The following is a 23102-nucleotide window of genomic DNA, read 5'->3' on the forward strand; positions in this document are numbered from 1 at the left end:
TAGATTTGCATACATATCCTGAAAACTAGGCCTTTTTGTGGCACTCCAGGACCACAGCTGCCTACCCCCACCCTAAACACACAGTTTGAAAATTGCCCAATATTTAACATCACACAAGTCTCTCACATCTCACCTACCGCAATGTGATATAGTACCGTGAATACAAACAATTCCCAGTGATTGTAAACCCACTGAAACAAAACAGGTTTACATGTCACACTTTGATATATATATATATTTTTTTTAAAACATATTTTAATTTTGTACTGTCAAGCAAATTACAGCAAAAACAACCCAAACAGTATCCATGGGTCAGCCCATCACAACAGCAGCCCATCCACTAGTTTGCTTGTGAATGCCAGAAACAAATGAAGGAGGCACAGAGCTCATGATACAGGATTCCAGGAGAAAGGTTTATTATATTAAACTGTTACATTCGAACAAGTACATAGGCCACAAACCAGTACGTTACAGACTGTAAAAAAAAAAAGTAGAAGACTTATCTTAATCTTTTCAGACTTGTAGGTATATACAGAGAAATGACACACTCTCATCACTCCTTCAATACATTATGGCATAATCAGATGGCACCGGAAGAAAAAAAATGGCATTTGTGAACAACCCATAGTCTGTCAGAAGTAATTCCGTTTAGGCTTGACTGGAATAGGTAGCGATATAAAAATACCAGGCCAAAAAACAGTATCAAGGCCATAAAATAAATCCTAATAGAGACCGTTTCACAAATGCCTGAACATAAAAATGTAAGGCCCTAGCCTCCCTTTTTAAAATCTCTCCAGTAACTTCCTGATGCCCAGTTTAACACAGAAAAGTTTATTAAACAGTTAAGCAGAACACGAAGGCAGGACAGAAGGGGGGACCACCTGTTTCCTACAGCCCCCAAATCCCAGAGTGATGTCGTCACCCTGCATGGAGACAAATGAAATATCAGGCACCAGAGGAGACATCCCAATTGGTTTTGGTTTGGTAATGGATCCAGAAAAGATTTGGATTTCAGGAACAGATGGCTACAGCCGCCTGCTGAGAAAGGAAATAAAAGGTCTGCGGCGCTGAGGAACACTTCACTGTTATTTGCTTGCGATTCCCCCTGGAGTTAGGGATGATGGTTTCTTCCTGCCCTGAAAATCAAATTCTGTGAATGACAAAGCTATTAAAAGCGGCAGGGCCTTCCTATTTCCGTGCGCTGAACAGGAGGGCTTACGGATCAAAGAAGATAAAACCAGATCGAGAGGCATGGTTAAGAGGAATTGTAAAGCTTTTTAAATCTAATTTTTTCTCAGGCCTTGAAAGAATGTGGGGCAGCAGAACACAGCATCTTTCAGCTCCTCTGCGGTGATGGGCAAGCCAACAATCTGCATGCTTCTGCAAAAGATCCTGTTTATGAATCTGCCTATGAGAAATCACTCAAGTAGGAGCTAGGTGGGTCCAAGAGATACTGCCGCCTACATCACCTTGCATTTTCTTGGGTTCAAGAAAATTAGCTTTTTTTTTTTTTTAATTTTTCAAGGCACTGGGTTTTCTTTGATTCTTTTTGCTTCAAAGGACCCAGCAAAGCATCAGCTGTTCTGCTCACTACAGTTTAGCATCATTTACAATATACTGCCTGCATAAGACTCGTCAGGACCCTCCTAGACAACAAGTCTGCCTTCAAATGGAGCCAAAGATAACTCAAAAGGTCATCAGAACACAGGAGTAAAATTGAGAAATTCTGGTGTGGGGGTGAGACCCATTTTAGATGCTACCTAAAAGGTGTGGGAAACAGTTTTGCAAGACCTCGCCTTTAAACTACAGAAAGGACTATTTTCATTGGAAAAACTATATAAACAATGATGAATAGAGCCAAAAAGGTTGAGATGATGAATGTCAGGATTTCTTTCCCCACACCCAGAAGAAAACAATTCCCCAAACAGACCAGCTATGTGGGGAAAAGGCTCTGAAACAATGTGGAAGCACTGGGGTAATAAATTTAGGGATTTAACAGTCATTTGAATACATTCAGCCATGACCCATCACCAGTTGGGCAGAGCTTATGGTTGCTACTGGCAGAGATTTAAAGCAGTAACCGAGTGCGCCAAAAGTGTTACTCAATTTAAAATATATCTATTACACATCTGGAATGACCCCGATGAAGTCCAGGGGTTCCAAATTGCCACTCTATGTGGGTAATAAATTATACATTTACTTTGAATATCTAGATGTTTCAGCTCTTATTAATGTTTTACTGCACCATAGGAGGCAGGATTCCCCAATTTATAAAACACTTAATTTTCTCTTCATTCTCTTAAAGCCAATGCAGGTTTTTAAATTAGTAGAGATTTAACCAGTTTACCTGGGGTGGCTGGTCATGGGTAGCTCTGTGCAAAAGGGAAGATAACTTCACATCAGGTGCATGGTATACATATTCTGTGGGCCTCTAACAGGACTCATACAAGGTCCAGATTCTGTTCTGCAGCACCTGACCTAGCCCATGCTCCATATCTGCAATGACATCATGGTCCGAGGAAGCAAAAGCATTTACTACTGTACCCCCAGAGTAAAAAAAATCAGTAAGTTCTTTGTTGAATTTGTTAGAAACAAAGCATCTTGGATGTATTCAATATCAAGCTAACAGACCTTAATTGTAAAAAAAAAATAAAAATAAAAAAAGGATAACTTTAAAATGTGTGGGCATAGCATCCAATTCCTCCCTCCCAGCCCACCAAAATAAAAATAGTGCACCATAGCTACCACAGGAACCCCTCCATGTATTCAAATAGAGAGGACCTGAGCCCTACCATCCCAGCGACCCACCCGGATCCCCCCCAAACCCACACTGGAAGCCTGTATAGTCTTACTGTACACTCCTGGCCTCTTCCAGTGTTGCTCCAACAGCATCGCCAGAAGCATGCGCTGATGCTGCCTTCCCCGGAAGCAGCCGGAAGCACAGTAAGATCACCTCGGCTCGACTTTGGGGGGGAGGGGGGGGGTCCAGGAAGGATGCCAGGGTGGGGGAACGAGGGGGCTTGGGGGCCTTTTATTTAAATATATTTTGGGGAGGGGGTGGGCTTCAGACCACTGTGGCCCGCTTCTTTTTATTTTAAATTTTGGTGAGGGAGGGGTGAAAAAAAAAGAAATCAGGCGCTATGCCCCCATATATTTTAAAGTATTTAAGGGAGGGAGGGTAGGGCCTGAAGGCTTGCAAGCTCCCCCCCCCCCAGTACTTATCCAGCTATATTCTGAATATAGTCCGTTATAGATAACACTGAATATCAGCATTATCTGGCTAAAGTTAGCTGGATAACTCTGCTCCACCCCGGCACCCTGCTGCCGGATACATCAGGGCAGTGAAATTGGTAGGAAATTCAAACTTCTGGGGTCTCTCCAGCTACATTGGGGCTTATCTGGAGTAATGCCTTTCTATATGTTGCCCAAGATGTTTTCCTATAAATGCAAGGACAGAGGCTATTAGTGTAAAGGTTTGCAAAGGAACTGCGTGAATTTTAATAACTACACATTTTCACAAAGTCTGCATCGCCCTATCTACCAAGGCCATGGGAACAAACGGGAGGAGTCTTAACAAAAAAAAAAAAAAAAGGTTCCAGAATTATATTCTCAGCCCCCTCTTTCTGTCCCTACTTAATGAAACGAGATTGGAAAAGCTTCCATACACAAATTGTTCATTGTACCTTCATTAACACTTCTGTCATCACAGTTAATCAAAAGAAGGCCAACGCAATCTTTAGACAACAGACATTTTAAAAAGGGGCTACTGAATTTTGCTATTTCTAAATTCCCTATTAAAATGCCAATTGGAGTGGTCTGCAACATTTTTTTTTTAATTAGGTGTAAAGGGGGAAAAGATTTGATTCAATAAAGCTCGGAAAGTATTGCTGGTTAAAGCTAATTTAATAGCAAAAAAATGCATTTTATCCACCTGGCTGGCTGAGACTGGGCCTTCCATATCACTGTGGAAAGGTAACATGATAGAACTGATGATGCTGGAGTATAAATCTATTGATCCATTAGTAGACAAATCTTATCAGCGATTCTCAAAGATTTGGCGACCATTTGTCTCTCTAGCACCTAGGGAATTGTGCACCTCTCTGGCTTTATTGTGTGAAGCAAGGGATTAATTAAGGGTCAAGGGTACGGTGAACTTATAGAATCAGAGGGGCATTCGAATAGGGGGCTGGGGGTATGGATCTGTACATTGTACGATGATAGGTGCTCTGGTCGGGAGTTGCTACGGGAGGTCGTGGTGGTTCTGCTCTGAAGGTAGTGGAAGTGGAGGGGGTGGATGGGATAGGATCTGTGATGGTATCATCGGCTACTATATTTTATTATTGTACAAATATGTTCTTTGTTTCTGCAGTTGTCACGTTTGTAATGGCGGTGTTATTGATAGTTGTGCAATATGCTAAAAATCCAATAAAGACTGGAAAAAAAAAAAAAGGGACAACTGGTAATTTCCTTAAACCTACATTAAAAGCTAACATTCGTGATATCACGCATATATTATCAAGTTAAATTTAGACACCTTAGCAGTGTGGTGTCCTTTCTTGGCACTAAAACCAGTTAAGGAAAAGTCTCAGTTAGAGGCAGGCAAGAATGGCTTTGTGCTAATATAACCCACCCATATTTTGGGAATTCCCCCTTTTTTTTTTTTTTAAGCAGGGTATAATGGATTGCAAATTCGACGTTGGATTAGAATGTGACTTTCTAAACCCCAATCTCATCTGCTCGCTTTAACCTGATCTGGGATTGCATTCCAAAACCCCACCCGACTGTAAATATCCAGATGATTTTGGGTAGGGTTCAGATTTGTGATCACAGATACAGGTTTCCTGTCCCATCTCCAGTTTATGACTCGAGCAAGATAGGGCCAAGGCTATGAGGCAGGGTGAAGCTTGTCCTGAGAAGATGCACCTTCTTCCCTCTTCCTAGGAAGAAGGAAGAACGATACTGCAAGTAAGTGAAACTAAAATGCAGCATGCCATATCACACAGAGATGGGAAGAGCGGGGGAGCTGACAAACCTAACCGTAAGATATTAATTACATCGACTCCTTTCAATGATCACTCGCATTATGAAAATGTGCTGCAGCTAGAACGACCTTTTCTGGTAACTTGTCACATTTCTGAATGATAAATTGGTTAAAGAAGAACTATGATAACACAAGTGTAATAAAATTTCAGTGTTAAAAAAAATCAATTAAAAACCCATTTCTATGAGGATCAGAATACATAATTATCATAATTTTTTTTGGGGGGGGGAGAGGGGAGAGAGAGAGAGAGGGGGAGAGAGAGAGAGAGAGAGAGAGAGAGAGAGAGAGAGAGAGAGAAGTTAAGACAAGCGACAGAATAAAACTCGATTGCAAAAAAATATATGCACTATGTAACACACCCAATTAGATTGTATATCCACAGGATTAATTTGTCAAAGTGACAGCAATGCACCCAGAAATGCTCTACCATGTCAAGCCTGGTCGGAACACGCATCCCCCTCAATAATTTTAACACATTCTTGTTGCTAAGGTTGTCAAGATGTACTATTCATGAAACTCAATCCCCCGTCTGAAATAATATCAGCATCATCAACGGCTCCTCATGTGTGTTCCGGGTGACTCTGAAGACAGGAGATCATCTCGAGCACAGGTTTTCCTTCGTAGCAGATTTCATATATGGCAGTAAACAGTGGAAACCTGGAACCAGGCACAGGAGAGGGAGGAAAAAACAAAACAAAAAACAAAATGGTTCAGACTGCATAGTAATGAAATGTAAACATGCTTTGACAGGTCCAAGGCCAAAGGGGCCAAACTCGCAACACATGCTGTAGGGCGTGGGAAACCAAATCTGATCCTGGCCGGAGTCTGATGGGAGTTTGGTTCCTGTGGCCTTGGTTGTATCCTGAAGACTTCTCATGGCTTGGGAACAGGATGATATTCTGGGAGCAGCCGGCTACCAAGCACTGACCCTTTAAGGAAAATAAAAACTTAGGCAGGTCGTAGATTCAAAAGGTGCAGCTCAGTCCCCACAAAAACAAACAGTCTTCAGGTATAAGTCTCAGGTTTAGCACTGCCCTGGTGTCATCCATATTGGTCTTCTGGATCTTTCTTGCAGCCAGGATCCCTGGCCTTACACATCTTTTTATTCAGTAGCTTTTTTTTTTTTTTTTTTAATTTTTTATTTATTAAGAATTTTTCAAATAACAAACAATAACTTGCTAATTGCAAAATACTGGACATATTTATACAATATACCATGTTACATAAGATAAAGCACTTATAGGAAAACATATATATATATATATATATCTCCAGATCTCATCACAGGAAAAAATATCCTTGTAATTGTGTGGTTAAGTTTGATGGGAAGGTTTATTCGTTTCTAGAACCTCTACATCTGGAAAACCTCCTTGAGAATATGATAACACCGGCTACAAGTAAATAAGGGGTTTCTTTGCATTATACCTAATTGATAATGTAATTATATATTTTTTTTTTTTTAAACAATTCAATCACCCAGAGGTGCGATTGCTTTGTGTTGCAAGGTTCTGCAAAACATTGTGTCAATCTCCTACTAGAAAGCAGTCACTCCTCTTCAGCTTTGGGGAATCAACCCATCTGTCCATCTTTCTTTTCTCCCCACATGCCTTCTGGATCTCAGCCCTATATCAAACACCTGTGTGAAGTGGTGATTTGGCGTTCTAGCCAACCCAGGGACCCTGGTTGGTCGGCTCTGCAGAGACACTCTGATCTGCTTTTCTCCTAAGCTATTTCCCTGGGGCTGAGATGGGTGTACAGGCCCCATGGTTATTTGCCTTATTCAGGCTTGACCCTTTTTTCACCTGTCCTCCTCTTGCAAGACCATACCTCGTCACACTATGGAACATGGCTGGACTGGCTAAACATTCCAGCTATGATTACTCTACAGACAGGCAAAAGAACCATCACTTTCCATTCTAAGCAGCCCTAGCCTTGGTCAGCTGTGCCTTACTTGCACTACAATACATTGGCCCAGTGGTTCTTATCTCAGTCCTGGTAACACACTTGGGTCAATCAGATTTTCAGGATATCCACAATAAATCTGCACACAGTGGAGGCAGTGTATATAAATATATTTGGAGCTGGGATCTTCATGAGCCAGAGCCTTGCTGAAACTAAGTGCAATTTTATTTTGCTATTTACTTGTGCTTAATGTAATAGGGCTTTATATTTGCAAAGGGTTGTGCCTTGTGTGTTAGAAAGGGGCAGAATTGAAACTGATACCTGAAAGAGAGCTATTTTATCTGCTTTCTAGGGCTAAGAATTAAAAAAGAACAGCCAGTACTCTTAGCTATTGTTCAGAAGCAGCATGGATTCACCAGGGGAAGGTCCTGTCAGACAAATTTAATTGGTTTCTTTGATTGGGTGACTAGAGAACTGGTTGACGGATAGAAGACAATGGGTGATGGTAAATGGGAACCTACTCTGAAGAGAGAATGGTGTTAAGGGAGTGCCACAGGAATTGGTGTTGGGACCGGTTCTGTTCAACATCTTTCGTGAGTGACATTGTGGAAGGGATAGAAGGTAAAGTTTGTCTATTTGCGGATGATACTAAAATCTGCAATAGACTGGACATGCTGGAAGGAGTACAGAGAATGAGACGGGATTTAAGGAAGCTGGAACAGTAGTTGAAGATATGGAAGCTGGGATTCAATGCCAAGAAATGCAGATTCATGCATCTGGGGTGTGGTAATCTGAAAGAACTGTAATGCGTTGGGGAGTGAAGGGCTGATGTGCACAGAGCAGGAGAGATATCTTGGGGTGATAGTGTCTAACGACCTGAAGTAAATGAAGTAGTGTGACACGGCGATAGCCAAAGCCAGAAGAATGCTGGGCTGCATAGAGAGAGGAATATCGAGTAAGAAAAGGGAAGTGATTATCCCCTTGTACAGGTCCTTGGTGAGGCCTCACCTGGAGTACTGTGTTCAGTTCTGGAGACCGTATCTACAAAGAGACAGAGACAAGATGGAGGCGGTCCAGAGAAGGGTGACAAAAATGGTGGTGGGATCTCCATCGAATGACTTATGAGGAGAGGTTGAAGAACCTGAATAGGTATACCCTGGAGAAGAGGAGGAGCAGGGGTGATATGATACAGACCTTCAGATACTTGAAAGGTTTTAATGATCCATGGTCGTCAAACTTTTTCCATTGGAAACAATTTAGTAGAACTAGGGGGTCACAATTTGAAACTCCAGGGAAATATTTCTTCACTGAGAGGGTGGTGGATGCCTGGAATGCCCTTCCAAAGGAAGTGGTGAAGACTAAAACTGTGAAGGATTTCAAAGGGGCGTGGGATAAACACTGTGGATCCCTAAAAGGCTAGAGGATGGGAATAAATAAAAAAGCTTAACCGGCACGGAGCGGCAGTTATTACCCTTAAGAAAAACATGGGGGTAACCTGCACGGAGCGGCAGTGACTGCCTTGGGAAGCTTGCTGAGCAGACAGGATGGACCATTTTGGTCTTTTTCTGCCATCATTACTATGCTACTATATCTCATGCATAATCACTGTAGGGGTCCTGAAAACCAGACTGGTCGAGTGGCTCCTGAGAACCAGATTAGGAACCACTGCACTAACAGACAGGCCGCAATGGTCATCCATGGAATAATAGTTTAATTTTTTTTCTCCCCTTTAATCCCACCACCTTTGCCTCTCCCTCCCCAGAAGGCTGAAGGAATCCTTTGCTTGCCCTCACTGCGGTCTCATTTTATCTTTCATATTTATAATTTAACGTACATCTTAGCATGACTATAACCTGTTTTTAAACAATTCTCCTTCCCCGAGCCCCCTCCAGCTGTTCAATTCTCTCTCTTTTAGTTAACAGCAGGATTATGCCGATCAGGACTGGCACAGCAGTAACCCCATTTACTTAGCTCACAACGCTGGGAGCAGCTTTCAAAAACACTGATCACAGATATCTCAAGAATGCAATCTAAATCTTATTAAAGATTTGATTTTAATCTTAACTGCCAGCTTGAATTCCCTCGGGTAAAAAAAAAAAAAAAAGTTGGCAGGGCTGATCTTCCCGTTGTCTCTTTCTGGTAACTTGCGCCATTGTAAATGCATTACTCTCCAATAGTTGGCATTTCCCATGCAACGTTCCTCAGTCCTGTAATCCACTTTGGAGTGGCTGACCAAGCATGAAAGGTGGAATATAAATCTCAAAATTAAATGCGAGGGACTGGAAATAAGTGTCTGTGCACATAAGCCTGCCTGTCAGTCTGTGAAAAGCACATGACCGCAATACACACTCAGATGTGTGGCTTGCTCTTAATCCTTTTCTCCCCAGCATGTTTCAATGCCAACCCTTCACAACCACATGACTAGTCTGTCATTACTCTTAAGTGCTCTCTCTCTTAAAAATAAAAAAAAAATTGCTCATATATATATATCTATATTTACTTTCTCTGTGCCTGCATTAATATCCTGAAACATTAAACCTACAGAAACTACATATTCAGGGATCAGTAATAACGAGTTGGGGTCGTGAGCATCATGTGTGTGTGTGTGTGTATTTTGGCGGCATGCTGTACACGCATACGTGGGATGCACGTGGCACTCTACGCTGTCTGCTCCCGAGCCAGTTAGCCACCTTGGCCTGCAATGCGGTGGGGAGCCTAGACCTCGATAGCAAAGACACGAGCCTCCCCCCCCCCCCCCCAAGTAGTAGGGCAGGGAACAATAACACTAAAGGGAAGGCAGTTCGTGCGGGCAGGCACAGAGGAAGCTGCGGCAGACGCAAGAGGGTGGGGGAGGGGGCAGCACAGCAGCCATCTCGACCCCTCATTACCGACGGACCTTTTTAGCTGCTACCAATATAAAACTCATGGATCTAGCCCAAACCTGAAAATAAGAGAGCTTATCTTATTAAAAACTTATGGATTTAATTTTAGTAAAATAAATAAATAAATAAATAAAATAAAAAGCGCTCGTCTGAATTGGCTCTGCAATTCTTTCCTTACTTGTAACTAGCGCTAGCTAATGCTGTGGAAACATTTGTGCACCCATTTCCCATGTCAGGCTGTCGATTCTCCTTTGTCATGCTATTTTTTTTTTCCCTACATATTCAACCATGTTTCTGGCTTCACGCTTTGATCTTATTCAGAAACAGACTAATGCATAGCATCCAAAAGGAGAAAGCGTGAACCTGTACCAGCAACGTCGTGCTACAAAAAAAAAAAAAAAAAAATATGACAGGGGGAAAAGGAAAACCAAACCTCAAAAGGCTGCCATGGCAACCAAAGATCATGACTTTTCCATGCATGGGACACTGTTTAACGATGGAGAGTCAAACCTATCTAGCATTCTCTAACACTTGACCACTCATTACTGCTAAACGATTAACCTTGCGATTCCCTCTCCTTATTCTATATTTGGCAAACACATACAAATAATCATCAGATTTCTCTTTTTTTACTCAAAAAAAGTGTGTCTAGGGCAAAGGGCTGGTTTTCGGCAGGATCGGGGGAGGGGGCAAGCAGGGCAATTGCCCGAGGCCCCAACATTACAAGGAGCCCCCTTGGCAAAGCTGGGTGAGGTCACTGAGGTGGAGCTTCAAGGTGCTGGGGTCCTGCCCTGAGACCCCTTGTGTCTAATCACCGACCTTACCATGGAATGATTTTATTTTAAGAAAGTATCAGCCTGGGCTGGCTGAAACGCTTCTTCCTCATCCTCTTTTTGCCAACTAGGGGTAACAGGCTGAAGGGAGGAGAAAAATGCAGGCAAATATATACATATAAAGCTAGTTTTAGATTTATCTTTTAAATATATTTGGTTGCAAATGCACAGAGGAGGGCCAGGTCCAGTGTGAGGGACTGGGGTTCATTTCCCTTTGGAGGTCTTCTGCTCCAGGAGTTGGCTGGGGCTGGGGATGCTGCGGGAGCAGTGTTTACGGCCCTTGCGGTCGGTCGGGGAGGGAGTCCGTCATCATGCAATGGGGTCAGCTAGTGGCCAGATTTAGAGCTCATGATTGCAGGTCTTAAAGGAACCCTAGTGCACAGCCTCTGCATAAGGACTCTCGCTGCAGTGACTGTGCTGAATGGGGAGGAGCAGGGGAGAATACCTAGATAGTTGTAAATGAAGGCTCACGATGTAAAATGCCAGCTTTTGTAGCAATTGAGCTGGAAGGCAAATTGTACTTGAAGACTGGTGGATAGCTAATGTAACCCCCATATTTAAAAAGGGCTCCAGGGGCGATCCGGGAAACTACAGACCTGTTAGCCTGACTTCAGTGCCAGGAAAAATAGTGGAAAGTGTTCTAAACATCAAAATCACAGAACATATAGAAAGACATGGTTTAATGGAACAAAGTCAGCATGGCTTTACCCAAGGCAAGTCTTGCCTCACAAATCTGCTTCACTTTTTTGAAGGAGTTAATAAACATGTGGATAAAGGTGAACCGGTAGATGTAGTATACTTGGATTTTCAGAAGGCATTTGACAAAGTTCCTCATGAAAGGCTTCTAGGAAAAGTAAAAAAAAGTCATGGGATAGGTGGCGATGTCCTTTTGTGGATTACAAACTGGCTAAAAGACAGGAAACAGAGAGTAGGATTAAATGGACAATTTTCTCAGTGGAAGGGAGTGGGCAGTGGAGTGCCTCAGGGATCTGTATTGGGACCCTTACTTTTCAATATATTTATAAATGATCTGGAAAGAAATACGACGAGTGAGATAATCAAATTTGCAGATGATACAAAATTGTTCAGAGTAGTTAAATCACAAGCAGATTGTGATAAATTGCAGGAAGATCTTGTGAGGCTGGAAAATTGGGCATCCAAATGGCAGATGAAATTTAATGTGGATAAGTGCAACGTGATGCATATAGGGAAAAATAACCCATGCTATAATTACACAATGTTGGGTTCCATATTAGGTGCTACTACCCAAGAAAGAGATCTAGGTGTCATAGTGGATAATACACTGAAATCGTCGGTTCTGTGTGCTGCAGCAGTCAAAAAAGCAAACAGAATGTTTAAAATCCAGCGCACATGTGCATGCGGCCATGAGATTTTATAACATGCGAGCGCATGTTATAAAATCGGCATGCCCCTTTTAAAATTGACCCCCAAATCTACATGTCAGGGCAGATCAAGTCAGTGGAGGGGTGGCATTATATGTAAAGGAGGGAGAGTATAAGTTCAGCAAGAAACAGAATGCACTGTGGAGTCCTTATGCACGAGTATAGTGGGGGAGAAGAGTATAGCAGAGGGTGTATTCTACTGTCTACCTGGCCAAGATGAAACAATAGACAAATGCTAGCAGATGTTGGAATGACGAAATTGACAAACTGTAGATTTCAATCATCTCAATATGGATTGGGTCAATGTTTCATGACATGCTAGAGAAGTTAAATTTCTAGATGCCATAAATGACTGTTTCATGAAGCAGCTGGTCCTAGAAACAAACGGGGGCGGCTAGATCTAGTCTCAGTGGAACGAATGCCCTGGCATGAGAGGTTATTATTGTGGGGTCACTAAGCAATAGAGATCATAACGCAATCAAATTTGACACAATCACTGGAGGGAGGACATTAAGTAAAACTACTACAGTAACATATATAAAACTTTAAAAAGGAAACTATCAAATAATGAGGAAATTTAGTTAGAAAGAAACTAAAAGGAGTGAGTGCCAAGGTTAAAAGCTTGCATGAGGTGTGGAATACTGTTACAAATGCCATCTTGGAAGCCCACATAAAATGAATTCCATACATTAAGAAAAGGTCGCAGGAAGACCAAATGACTGAATGGTGAACTGAGTCAGTTAAAAGGCCAAAAGGGCATCTTTCAAAAAAAAAAAAAAAAAAAAAAATGGAAAGAAACATATCCTAATGAGGAAAACAGGAAAAAGCACAAATACTGGCAAGTTAGATATAAAAACAGTAGTGAGAAAGGGCAAGAAATTTTTCAGAGAAACAAAAAAACCCTTTTTCAAGTACATTTGAGTAAAAAAGCCTGTAAGGGAATCCAGCTGGGCCACTAGATGAACAAATGGTAAAAGGGATAGCTCAGGGATGACAGGGAAATAACAGTAAAACAGAAAGAATTGTGTCTCAGTCTTTACTGAGGATGTCAGGTCATACCCACAACAGAAACTTTTTTTTTTTTTATGACAATGATTCTAAGCCACTAAACAAAATCACTAGAGGATGTAATAAATCAGAGTGACAGACTAAAGGACAACAAATCACCAAGACTAGATGGTAAATCACTCCAGACTTTGAAAGGAACTCAAATATGAAATTGCAGGCCTGTTTCTGGTGATTTGCAGCCCATAAACACCAGAAGACTAGAGGGTAGCCAATGTGATGCCAATTTTTATAAAAGGGCTCTATAGGGGCGATCCAGGAAACTATAGACCAGTGAGCCTGACATTGTATCCACTCACAGAAAATGAAACCCTTTTTTCCACTAGAGAATCAGAGATGGCTGCCATCGGTGAAGAGTTACAGAACAAGGACATTACCATAAATGAGTGGAGACACAAGACTTACTTATCCGCCATTGCTCTCTGACTGAGGATCCGGTGAACTTCAGCAGAGGTCTGTGGCCCCTGGAGCTTCTGGCCATTTAACATCTCCTGTTCTAGATCTTCAATACTCTAAAAGGCATATAATTGAAAACAAGAAAGCATAACACAAAGGTTTATATACATCAGCATTTCTGAAGAGAAGGATAGATTCTATTTTCTCAGACACCTATGGTTTTTTTTGGGGAGGGGAGGGGAGGGAAGGGAAGGTCTCTGCAGACACTAGCCAAGGATGCAGACTTGCACATGGCACACAGCTGATTTTGCCACTGGTTTCATTTCCAACATTATACTTCCTTGCCTCTACCATGCAGATCTCTGGATGCGCCGATTTGAGTTTTCAGCAGTATTCCCCTTGCTTTGTACCCTATACCATGCTAATAAATCGCTCTAGATTTCTGGCTTTCCACTTCTTTTCCTGGGACTCTCTTCAGAGCCGCAACAAGATCACAGACGTCTTCAGCTTATGACTTAACACGATTTCCTTTTCAAGGCTTTATACTAGGAATACCGAGAAACTGAATGCACCAAATCCTAAGACAATGCTGCTAACCGGAAGGGGCTTACAATTACCTTTCCAGTTCTTACGAAGGCTTCAGCCACTCTGCGATTCCGGCCTCCGTAGCACGTGGTGATGAGATCGGCCACCCCACAGCTCTCCAAGAAGGTGGAAATGGACACTGGCCCCTTGCAAAAGATTTTAGCAAAGGCAATCATCTCCATGAGGCCAAGGCGGATGACGGCAGCTTTGGTGTTATCTCCACAGCGGAGGCCATCGCAAAAACCAGCTCCTACTGCCACGATATTCTAGGAAAAGAGAAAAAGCTATTGTAAAAAAGTCACTAAAAGGCAGGTGAAGTACTTGGAGTGTGACAGCCCCTCTCAAAAATGTCTGGAGAGGGCTACAAAGCGATGTCTGCTGATATGCCAAAGAATGTCGTCTCTTTGCGACAGGCCATGTGAAACAAAAGAAGATCTGAATTGTCCCTTATCCAATCCTAGAATTGCCCTGCATGACCTCTCCCCGTTTAGGATTCAAACCCAGACCAACATTTAGGAGTCATGTGGTCTCCTATGCTCACATATAACATTTTTAATTTCTATCTTGGTCCTACAGTAAACTCAACCTCCCTACACAGAATCCACTTTCCTGCAGGACCGATACAGCCACTGGAAACCTGCATTAAAGAAGCCAGGATCATCAATCCAAAGTAACATGAATTCAAAACTGTAATGATTTTGCTGCAAAATGTCTCTTGGCGAATGTAAAATAAATTTACAAAAACTACAGCCTTGTTGTCCTGTGTATTTATTCTTTTTATTTATTGCTCGCTTTTCCAAAAGGCGCTAATAATATATCAAAGTTTCATAAACAATCAAAACAGCAAAAAAAAAACCCCAAAAAAAACCCAACACACATTATACTCATTTCAACTACTACTAAAATTGTGCCAAAAATCTAGTTTGCTGGTCTGTAGTATTTGGATTAGGTTTTTGGATTTCTCTCATGCCTTTTCATCTGTAGGTAGAAAACAGGACTGTAGAAAAAAAAAAAAGAAAAGATCACACGGCCTATCTAGACTGCCCATCCACACCAACTATTCAATTTTACAATCCCCACCAGGCCCTCAGGCAGTTTTTTGTTCCCAGAGGGCTTACAGTCAGGCGTGAATTTTCAAGGGGGGTTTTGCAAGTAAAACTAGAATCTGCACACGTGTGTGTTATTTTATAAATGTTGAGTTCAAGAGGGTATTTTTCCATTTCATGAATATATTTTACCAAGGGGAAAAAAAAGGGCTGGGGTGTTTTATGCAGGGGTTAGAAGTACGCACAGCACTTGCTGTTTTGTAAGAGTAACATGTGCATACATTACCAAAACTTTTTCCTAGGCTTTTACATCTGCTAATTGAATCGTGCAAGTGAAACTGCACTGATCTGTCGTCTGCAGATTGGGGAAGGGAGGTCTTAGTGAACTGGCAATTTCGAGTACACGCGCAAGTATTATCAAAAAGGCATCCGTGCGTAGTTTAGAAAACACCTGCCTCCGCGTATAAGTCAGGGTTATTACGGGTACTTTTTTTTTTTTTTTTAAACGCACCTTCGTTTATAAAATAGGAAAAGAAAATGAGCATTGTCTTGCATTGGAAATATTCACGCATATGGAAAACACACACATGCACTTTCAGAGCAGAACTACGTGATGTTTTATAAATTGTGCAGCTCCTGCCGCCACTGCACGGTTTATCAAATACTAGTATTAACCTCCACACAACCACGTGTGTGTAAATGCCGTACTGTGGAGAGATTTGGAGTTAATATGGAGATTAGACGCCAATAAAATGTCCAAGTACAACTTTATTAACAGATGGAGACCATTAGTTTTTGTTTGGGCACATACAAAAACTAATGGTCTCCATCTGTTAATAAAGTTGTACTTGGACATTTTATTGGCGTCTAATCTCCATATTTGCCCCCACGGCTTTTTTAGATAGCCTACCCTCCTGCTTTTTTGGTCCGAGATTTGGAGTTAGACACTAACTTACATCCTAATTTGGTTTCATACAGTAAAACCCCCATTTTCCAGCACTCAACCAACTGGGAAGTTCAACAAACCAGCATCTAGTAGCGTGGCATTTTTTTTGGTTTTTACTTCTTCTGTGCGACAGGACGCGGGCATGCACACATTTCTTTAAAGCCCCATGACACCACACAGTGCTGGGTGAAGAGGATCGCCAGCACTGCTGCCAAGAAGGTTTAAACAGAAGCGCTAAACATTTAAAAAGGGGAAGGAAGGAAGGAAGAGCAGACAGATAACCAGCATGGGCTAACACAGTAAAATAATACTGTCGGCAGAAAAAAGACCAAGTAGTCAATCCAGTCTGCCCCGCAAGCTTCCCATGGCACCAATTGCCGCTGTGTGCAGGTTACCCCCATGCCTTATGTAATACTTACAAGCAAGCCCAAGCAACTATCAAATCCATAACAAAATTACTGCAACAGTTTTGCATGCTGAACATCCTTCCTGATAATTCAGACAGTGCTGCTTGAACGTTCTTTGCTTCTGGACTTGGCCACAGAAGCTTTATCCCTAACGTCAGCGTATCAGTACCCGAAACCGTAAAAGTCGGGACCCAGTGTTGGCTGTCTTCAAAACCCAATACCCTTTTTTCCCCGCCCTGCCATCAAACTGGAGAGCGATGTTGCAGTTCTGTCTAAATCGTGAAGACTAACTGGTTAAGGGTAGCAATCCCCCATGCCTTCTGGTTAAGAGTACCAACTGCTGTTCAGTGCAGGTTACCCCCATGCATCCTTTTCTTCATTAGCATCCTCAAGCTTTTAAGGATCCACAGTGTTTATCCCATGCCCTTTTGAATTCGTTTACTGTTTTCATCCTTACTACCTCTTCCGGAAAGGCATTCCAGGCATCCACCACCCTCTCCGTTAAAAAAAATATTCTATGTTGATTCCGAATATTCCCCCCTGGATTTTCATGTCATGACCCCCTTGCTCTTCTGTTTCCTTTCCAACAGAAAAGATTCAACGTTTGTGCATCATTAAATCCTCTCAGGTACATGAAGGTATGTATCATACCCCCCCTGCACCTCTCCTATGCATGCTGCATAAACAGAGTTTTTGCTGTAATTTGTGAATTAAACTAATCAGAATACTCCAGGACACACATTTACATGGATCTTATTTTGTTAATTTACGAACTTACACTTTTTTTTTTAGATGAACTAGTAAACAAAAATGAGCAAAATTAAAGACATCAGCTACCCCTTTCTGCATCCATCTCCTTCAACATGCTTTGAATTTTTGTGGTAAATAAATACAGACCAACGCTAAGCTATCTTATTGCTCTCTCTGCAAACCGCCCACAACCTGCCAGTAGGCACCACAATCCCATACTGGAGACCTCTGTCCCAGATATGGGCTGCTTATATGTGAATTCTCAGCTTCTTTTTGATTAAGAGGCGTAGGATCAGTGCTATGAACCAAGAACAATCTCTTCTTGGCCTGCTGGCCGAGGCTGAAAACCTGTACAACATGCAGGTTTTAACACCTCACTGCCCAGCCCCACTGGGAACGTGATAGGGTAGCAACCTTTGCCAAAGCAAAGGGCTTAAAACCTCCTGCCGAAAACAAAACAATGTCTGCAGTTTGTGCAAGCAGAGCACATATCTGTGCAGAAATAATGGGATGGAAGGTAAATGCTACTTTAAAACGTGGGACTGCCTGTAGCCCAAGATGACATGGGCGTTCCTCCTGGGACTCCATGATTTTTTTTTCCATTTAAATAGTCTTAGCTTAAGATGTTTGCCTCTCTTCCTCAACTGGGTGAAGCAGAAGGGGAGAATTCAGACCTATCCCTCTGTGCAACTCCTTTCCTGCTCCCATACAAATCAGCCCCAATGGACATTTTCCTAACTTTGGCATTGGGGCAAAGAAGTGGAGGAGGTCTCGCTTGATCCTAGGCAGCAACCTTTGCCCCAAGGACTGCCTAAGCAGAGGTAAAGCAGGCCGCGTCCTTAGGGGAGGGACCAGTTATAGCTCCTGGAACGTAGCCCCCTCCCCGAGTGCTGCTTTGGTTTGCGCCAGTGCTGGAAAGAGCAACATGGGTGTTTGACTGCCAAAAGGAGCTCAGATTACACCGGCGTGTACAGAAGCTGACCACAGGGGTGGTTATCTCCAATGATTCAATACCCGAAGAAAAAAAAAAAAAAGGGGGAGGGCGTGATGCTACAAATCTCTGGCGCGAGAGGACACAGAGCTGGCCATCCGACCACAAGGTAAGAGTTATGCAAGGCTCTTTAAAGCTTATATCTGCTGTTTCTTGTAAAATGTAACGATTTGGATATTATGGTCAAGTCTATGACAGGACCCTTGGTATGAGCCCTAAAGAGGCCGACTGCGTTAGAAACTGGTTGAGCGGGAGGCGACAAAGGATAAATGGAGCGTTCTATGGGGGGAGGGGGGGGGGTTCCTACCAGGTGAGCCGCAGGGATTGGTCCTTGTCAACAATTTTGTAAGTGACATTGTTAAAGGTTTGATTTTTGCAAGTGACACCAAAATCTGCATCAGGATAGATACCCAAGAAATGTGAAAAACATGAAGAGGGATCTAGCAAAGCTTGAGGAATGGTCTAGAGTCTGGCAGCTAAGATTTAGTGCTAAAAAACAAAACAAAAAAAAAAACCCCAAAAAAACTGCAGAGTCCTGCATTTGGGCTGCAAAAATCCAAGGGAGCAGTACAGACCAGGGGGTGAAATTCTTCTATCCATGAAACGCCAGCGGGATCTGGAGTAGGGGTTGCAGCAGATGATCTCAAGATGGCCAAACAAGTGTACAAGGCAATGGCAAAACCCAGAAAGACGCTTGGGTGGCATAGGGAGAAAAATGGTCAGCAGAAAATAGGCAGCAATATTGCCCCTGCTGAGATCTCATTTGGAATATTGTGTATACTTCTGGAAACTGCATCTTTAAAAAGATATAAAAGAGGATTGAGTCCATCCAGAGAGTGGCTACTAAAATGGTCATTGGTCTTTGTTATAAAATACATGGGGACAGGCAGACAAAGATCTAAACATGTACACCCTAGAGCAGGGGTCAGGAACCTTTTTGGCTGAGAGAGCCATAAACGCCACATATTTTAAAATGTAATTCCATGAGAGCCATACAATATGTTTAAAACTAAATACAAGTAAATGTGTGCATTTTATGTAAGATCACACTTTTAAAGTACAATAAGTCTCTGAAAATATTACACCAGGCCTTAAGACACCAATACATCTCCTATTAGGAAAACGGACCAAGTCAGGCTGCTATAGAGTCCTACACAGAAACTACACGCCAGCAGAAAACCTCACCTGAATCACGTGCTGTCCCTCACCTAACATAGAATAAAGAGACCAAAACGCATAACAAGAAGCATGCAGACAAAAACTGAATTGGAAACTGCAACAAGCCAGAGTCTCTGTATGCAGTGTAACAAAGGAAAAAAGAAACATCACACATCCTTATAAAACAAATCAAGAAATATAAAATCATCAGCAGTAAAACTGTACTAACAAAAAGAACATATTTCGAAACAGCTGATGAGTGGAATATCCAATAATTAAAAACTCATATAAAACATTTCCAGATACCAACAAAATATTTCAAAATAGCAGACACAAAGATCCAGTAATGAAAAATAATAAGGATACAAAAATTTTTTTGCTCTGCATACCTGGGAACGTTTGATATCCAGGTGTCCTGAGATTGTTCTGAATTAGCAGGAGGTGGGGTGGTTTGCTTGGAACTTTCTCCTCTCTGTCACATACCAGCGCTCTCTCTCACACTGGCTCTCAATGACACACCTATACACACATGCTCTCAGTCACTCACATATACAAATGTTTTTTCTCTCTCACTTATATAGGCTCTTAATTACACATTTACACACATGCTGTCTATCTTTTCACGCTTACACACACACAGGCTTTCAATCACATAAATACATGCTGTCTTTCTCTCTCACACACAGACTCTCATTCACATGCTTACAAACATGTCCTCTCTTTCTCTCATTTACACACAGGCTCTCAATCACATACTCACATGCTCCCTCACCTAAATCAGCTCTCAATCACACACAGACACACATGGTCTCTCTCTCTCATTTAAACACAGGCTCTCAATCACATACTCACATGCTCCATCACCTAAACCAGCTGTCAATCAGACACAGACACACATGATCTCTCTCTTACTTATACACACAGGCTCTTAATCATACATACACATGATCTCTCTCACACACAAAGGATCTCAATCATACACACATACTCTTTCAAACAAACAGGTTTTCAATTACAAACTTACACATACAGGTTCCCAATGGTAAACTTACATTCATGCTCTCTCTCTCACAGGCAGGATCTCAATCACAGACATACTCTCTTTCACATATACAGGCTCTCAATCATTCACATACATGCAATCTCTCACTCACACACACAGGATCTCAAACACACATGCTTGCTCGCTCATTCACTCTCTCTCTCTCCCCCCCCCCCCCCCCCCCGGGAACTCGCGGCAGCAGCAGCCACCTCCCAACGCTAACCTCCTTCATTTTCAGCCCTCGCGGAGGCGAAGGCGGAGTCCCATCGGCCGCGGTTGAAGATTTTCATTTTCCTCCGAGCCGCGCTGCAGTCTTCTTCCCGCGCAGGCACCCGATGCTCTCCACTTCCTCTTCCGGGCCGCGGGAAGAAGAGAGCACCGGCGTGCTCTCTTCTTCCCGCGGCCCGGAAGAGGAAGTGGAGAGCATCGGGTGCCTGCGCGGGAAGACCCGCGCAGGCACCCGGATGACTCCAGTCGGCGTGCTCTCTTCTCCTCCCCCCCCCTGCGGCCCGGAAGAGGAAGTGGTGAGCATCGGGTGCCTGCGCGGAAGAAGAGACCACGCTAGTGTGGTCTCTTCTTCCCGCGCAGGCACCCGATGCTCTCCACTTCCTCTTCCGGGCCGCGGGGGGGGGAGGAGAAGAGAGCACGCCGGTGCCGCTGACTCCAGCTGTCCTGCCGCGTTCCGCCCGGGCTGACAGCATTTTAAGCCCGGGCGGCGGAGGACCGGGGAGCAGCTGGGTCAGCGGGGAACCGCGAAGTATGGCGACAGGTGTCTGCGAGCCAGATGCAGCCCTCAAAAGAGCCATATCTGGCTCGCGAGCCATGGGTTCCCGACCCCTGCCCTAGAGGAAGGGCGAGTTAGCAGAGAAGAAAAACAAATACCTACGTACAAGGTATCAAAGCACAGGAAATGAGTCACTTTCAATGGACTCTGGAATGAGGCATAATCTAAGGAAGAATTTCTTTACAGAATAGGTGGTAGATATATAGGACAACCTCTCACTGGAGGTGGTGGAGACAAGAACAGATATGAATTCAAAAAGCACGGATCGAGCACAGGGGATCTCCAAGGGAGTGGCAGGGATTGGAGTGGAAGGGCAGAGGAGATGGGCTGTATGGTCTTTTTCTGGTCTTTACATTTCTGATTTTCACAGATAGAAATGCCAAGCTCTCACAGTACAGCGCCACTGTATTCCTAAAAATCCTGGCTGGGACTTTTGCTTTTCTCCTGTTTGTGTAAGGAAGGGGGGGGGGGGGGGGGGGGGTGGCTCAGGTTTACCTTCAGAGCCCCGCAAAGTTCCACTGTATCCACGTCATCTACCACCGTTATCCGGAAATTTGGTGTCTGGAGGAGCTCTTTGAAGAGGAGGCCATGCTCCAGGATCTTACTGCCTGCGGAGAAGAGCAATCATGCTTTATTCACCTCATTCCACAACTGGGGGGCGGGGTTAGAGGCAAACCTGAGAATCCAAATAATTTCAGAGCAGAGAGTCAATGCTTACCATTTTAAATGTAACAGAAAATCTTGTTTTGCTGATTTTCTACCCAGTCATTTACAGAATTAAAAAAAAAAAAAAAAAAAAAAAAGACAGTCTTTCCTCTCCAAATATAAAACAAGACAAAAAAAACAGGTCAACACCATCAGCTCTCAAACTGTTCTCAGATGAACTTAAAACACTTGAGCTTTTAGGACACGAACTGTAAAGGGAGGTGGTGTCTGCTGGATTTTTTGACAGGTCACAGCAGGAGTTTCCTTTACCCTGCAAGACGAGACTTCCCTTGGGGGATGACAAGTCCTACGTTTCTTCTCTACTCGCAGGAAAAATGCCTTCCTGCTCTGGGCATTTCCTAGTTCTGCCTCTGGCCTCAATCTTTCAATAGAGAAAGGATCTTAACAAGACAAAAAACATAAATGCATGTGTGGAAGAATTACAATAAATGCACTGAACGTTCCATTACATCTATTAAATTATTTGGTAAAATGCATTCAACATTTTGCAAACCGAATCTGAGCATTCAGTGAATTTATTCAAATCTTAACTTCAGAGATTGGCAAAAGGATACAAGCAACAGGCAGTCAGATGGAGACTGATAGAAAACAAGAGATTTGGGGGGGGGAGACAGAAAAAATCCACAAGAAACTTAGTTCAAGAAGATCCTTAGAAAATGTTCAGTGAGATTTTGGCCTGTTTTATTATCACGAACACAATTCCAAAAAGAAATGAAAAGTCCATTTCATAGTGAAAAGTACTCACCACAGAGCTGAATTTTGGGACTGATGTGCTTAGTTTTAATAAAAATAGTTTTCAATATTGTTGTCTTATGATAAGCACAGACTGTAGTATTTATACAGCAGGTGTGCACAATGCTGCACGAGAAACAAGTCACACAGGACTCGAGTCACCCAATCTGAAACTAGAAAGAAGGCTATTTTAAATGCCACCCTGTGTTTGCAAAGCGCAGCCTTGTGAGCCTGAATAGCAGTGAATAAGCTGTTAATTAGTGCATAAGGATGCATTATGCAGCTCTAACATCTTAGAGCTGCATAATGCATTATTGGCCTCAAAGTATATATAAGCCTCCTTAGCCCTTTCTGAATACATAGCCGCTTTTCTAACATCAGATACTTCTATCATGAAAGCATAAGAATTTGCC

At 42.8% G+C, this 23102-nt stretch overlaps 1 protein-coding gene across 1 annotated transcript in view; it reads right to left on the reverse strand.

The window, feature by feature from the left end:
* Positions 1-394: 394 nt before the first annotated feature.
* The window catches only part of GPD1L (glycerol-3-phosphate dehydrogenase 1 like), a 61681-nt gene continuing 38973 nt past the window's right edge, over positions 395-23102 (reverse strand). The window contains exons 5-8 of the mRNA XM_029589415.1: positions 21727-21839; positions 14140-14373; positions 13532-13638; positions 395-5698 (exon numbers count right to left, since the gene is read on the reverse strand). Coding sequence (XP_029445275.1) covers positions 5602-5698; positions 13532-13638; positions 14140-14373; positions 21727-21839 — 551 coding nt within the window. The 3' untranslated portion in view covers positions 395-5601. The remainder of the gene's footprint in view (positions 5699-13531; positions 13639-14139; positions 14374-21726; positions 21840-23102) is intronic.

This window comes from Rhinatrema bivittatum, chromosome 2, assembly GCF_901001135.1.
Source record: "Rhinatrema bivittatum chromosome 2, aRhiBiv1.1, whole genome shotgun sequence".
NCBI classification, from domain to species: domain Eukaryota; kingdom Metazoa; phylum Chordata; class Amphibia; order Gymnophiona; family Rhinatrematidae; genus Rhinatrema; species Rhinatrema bivittatum.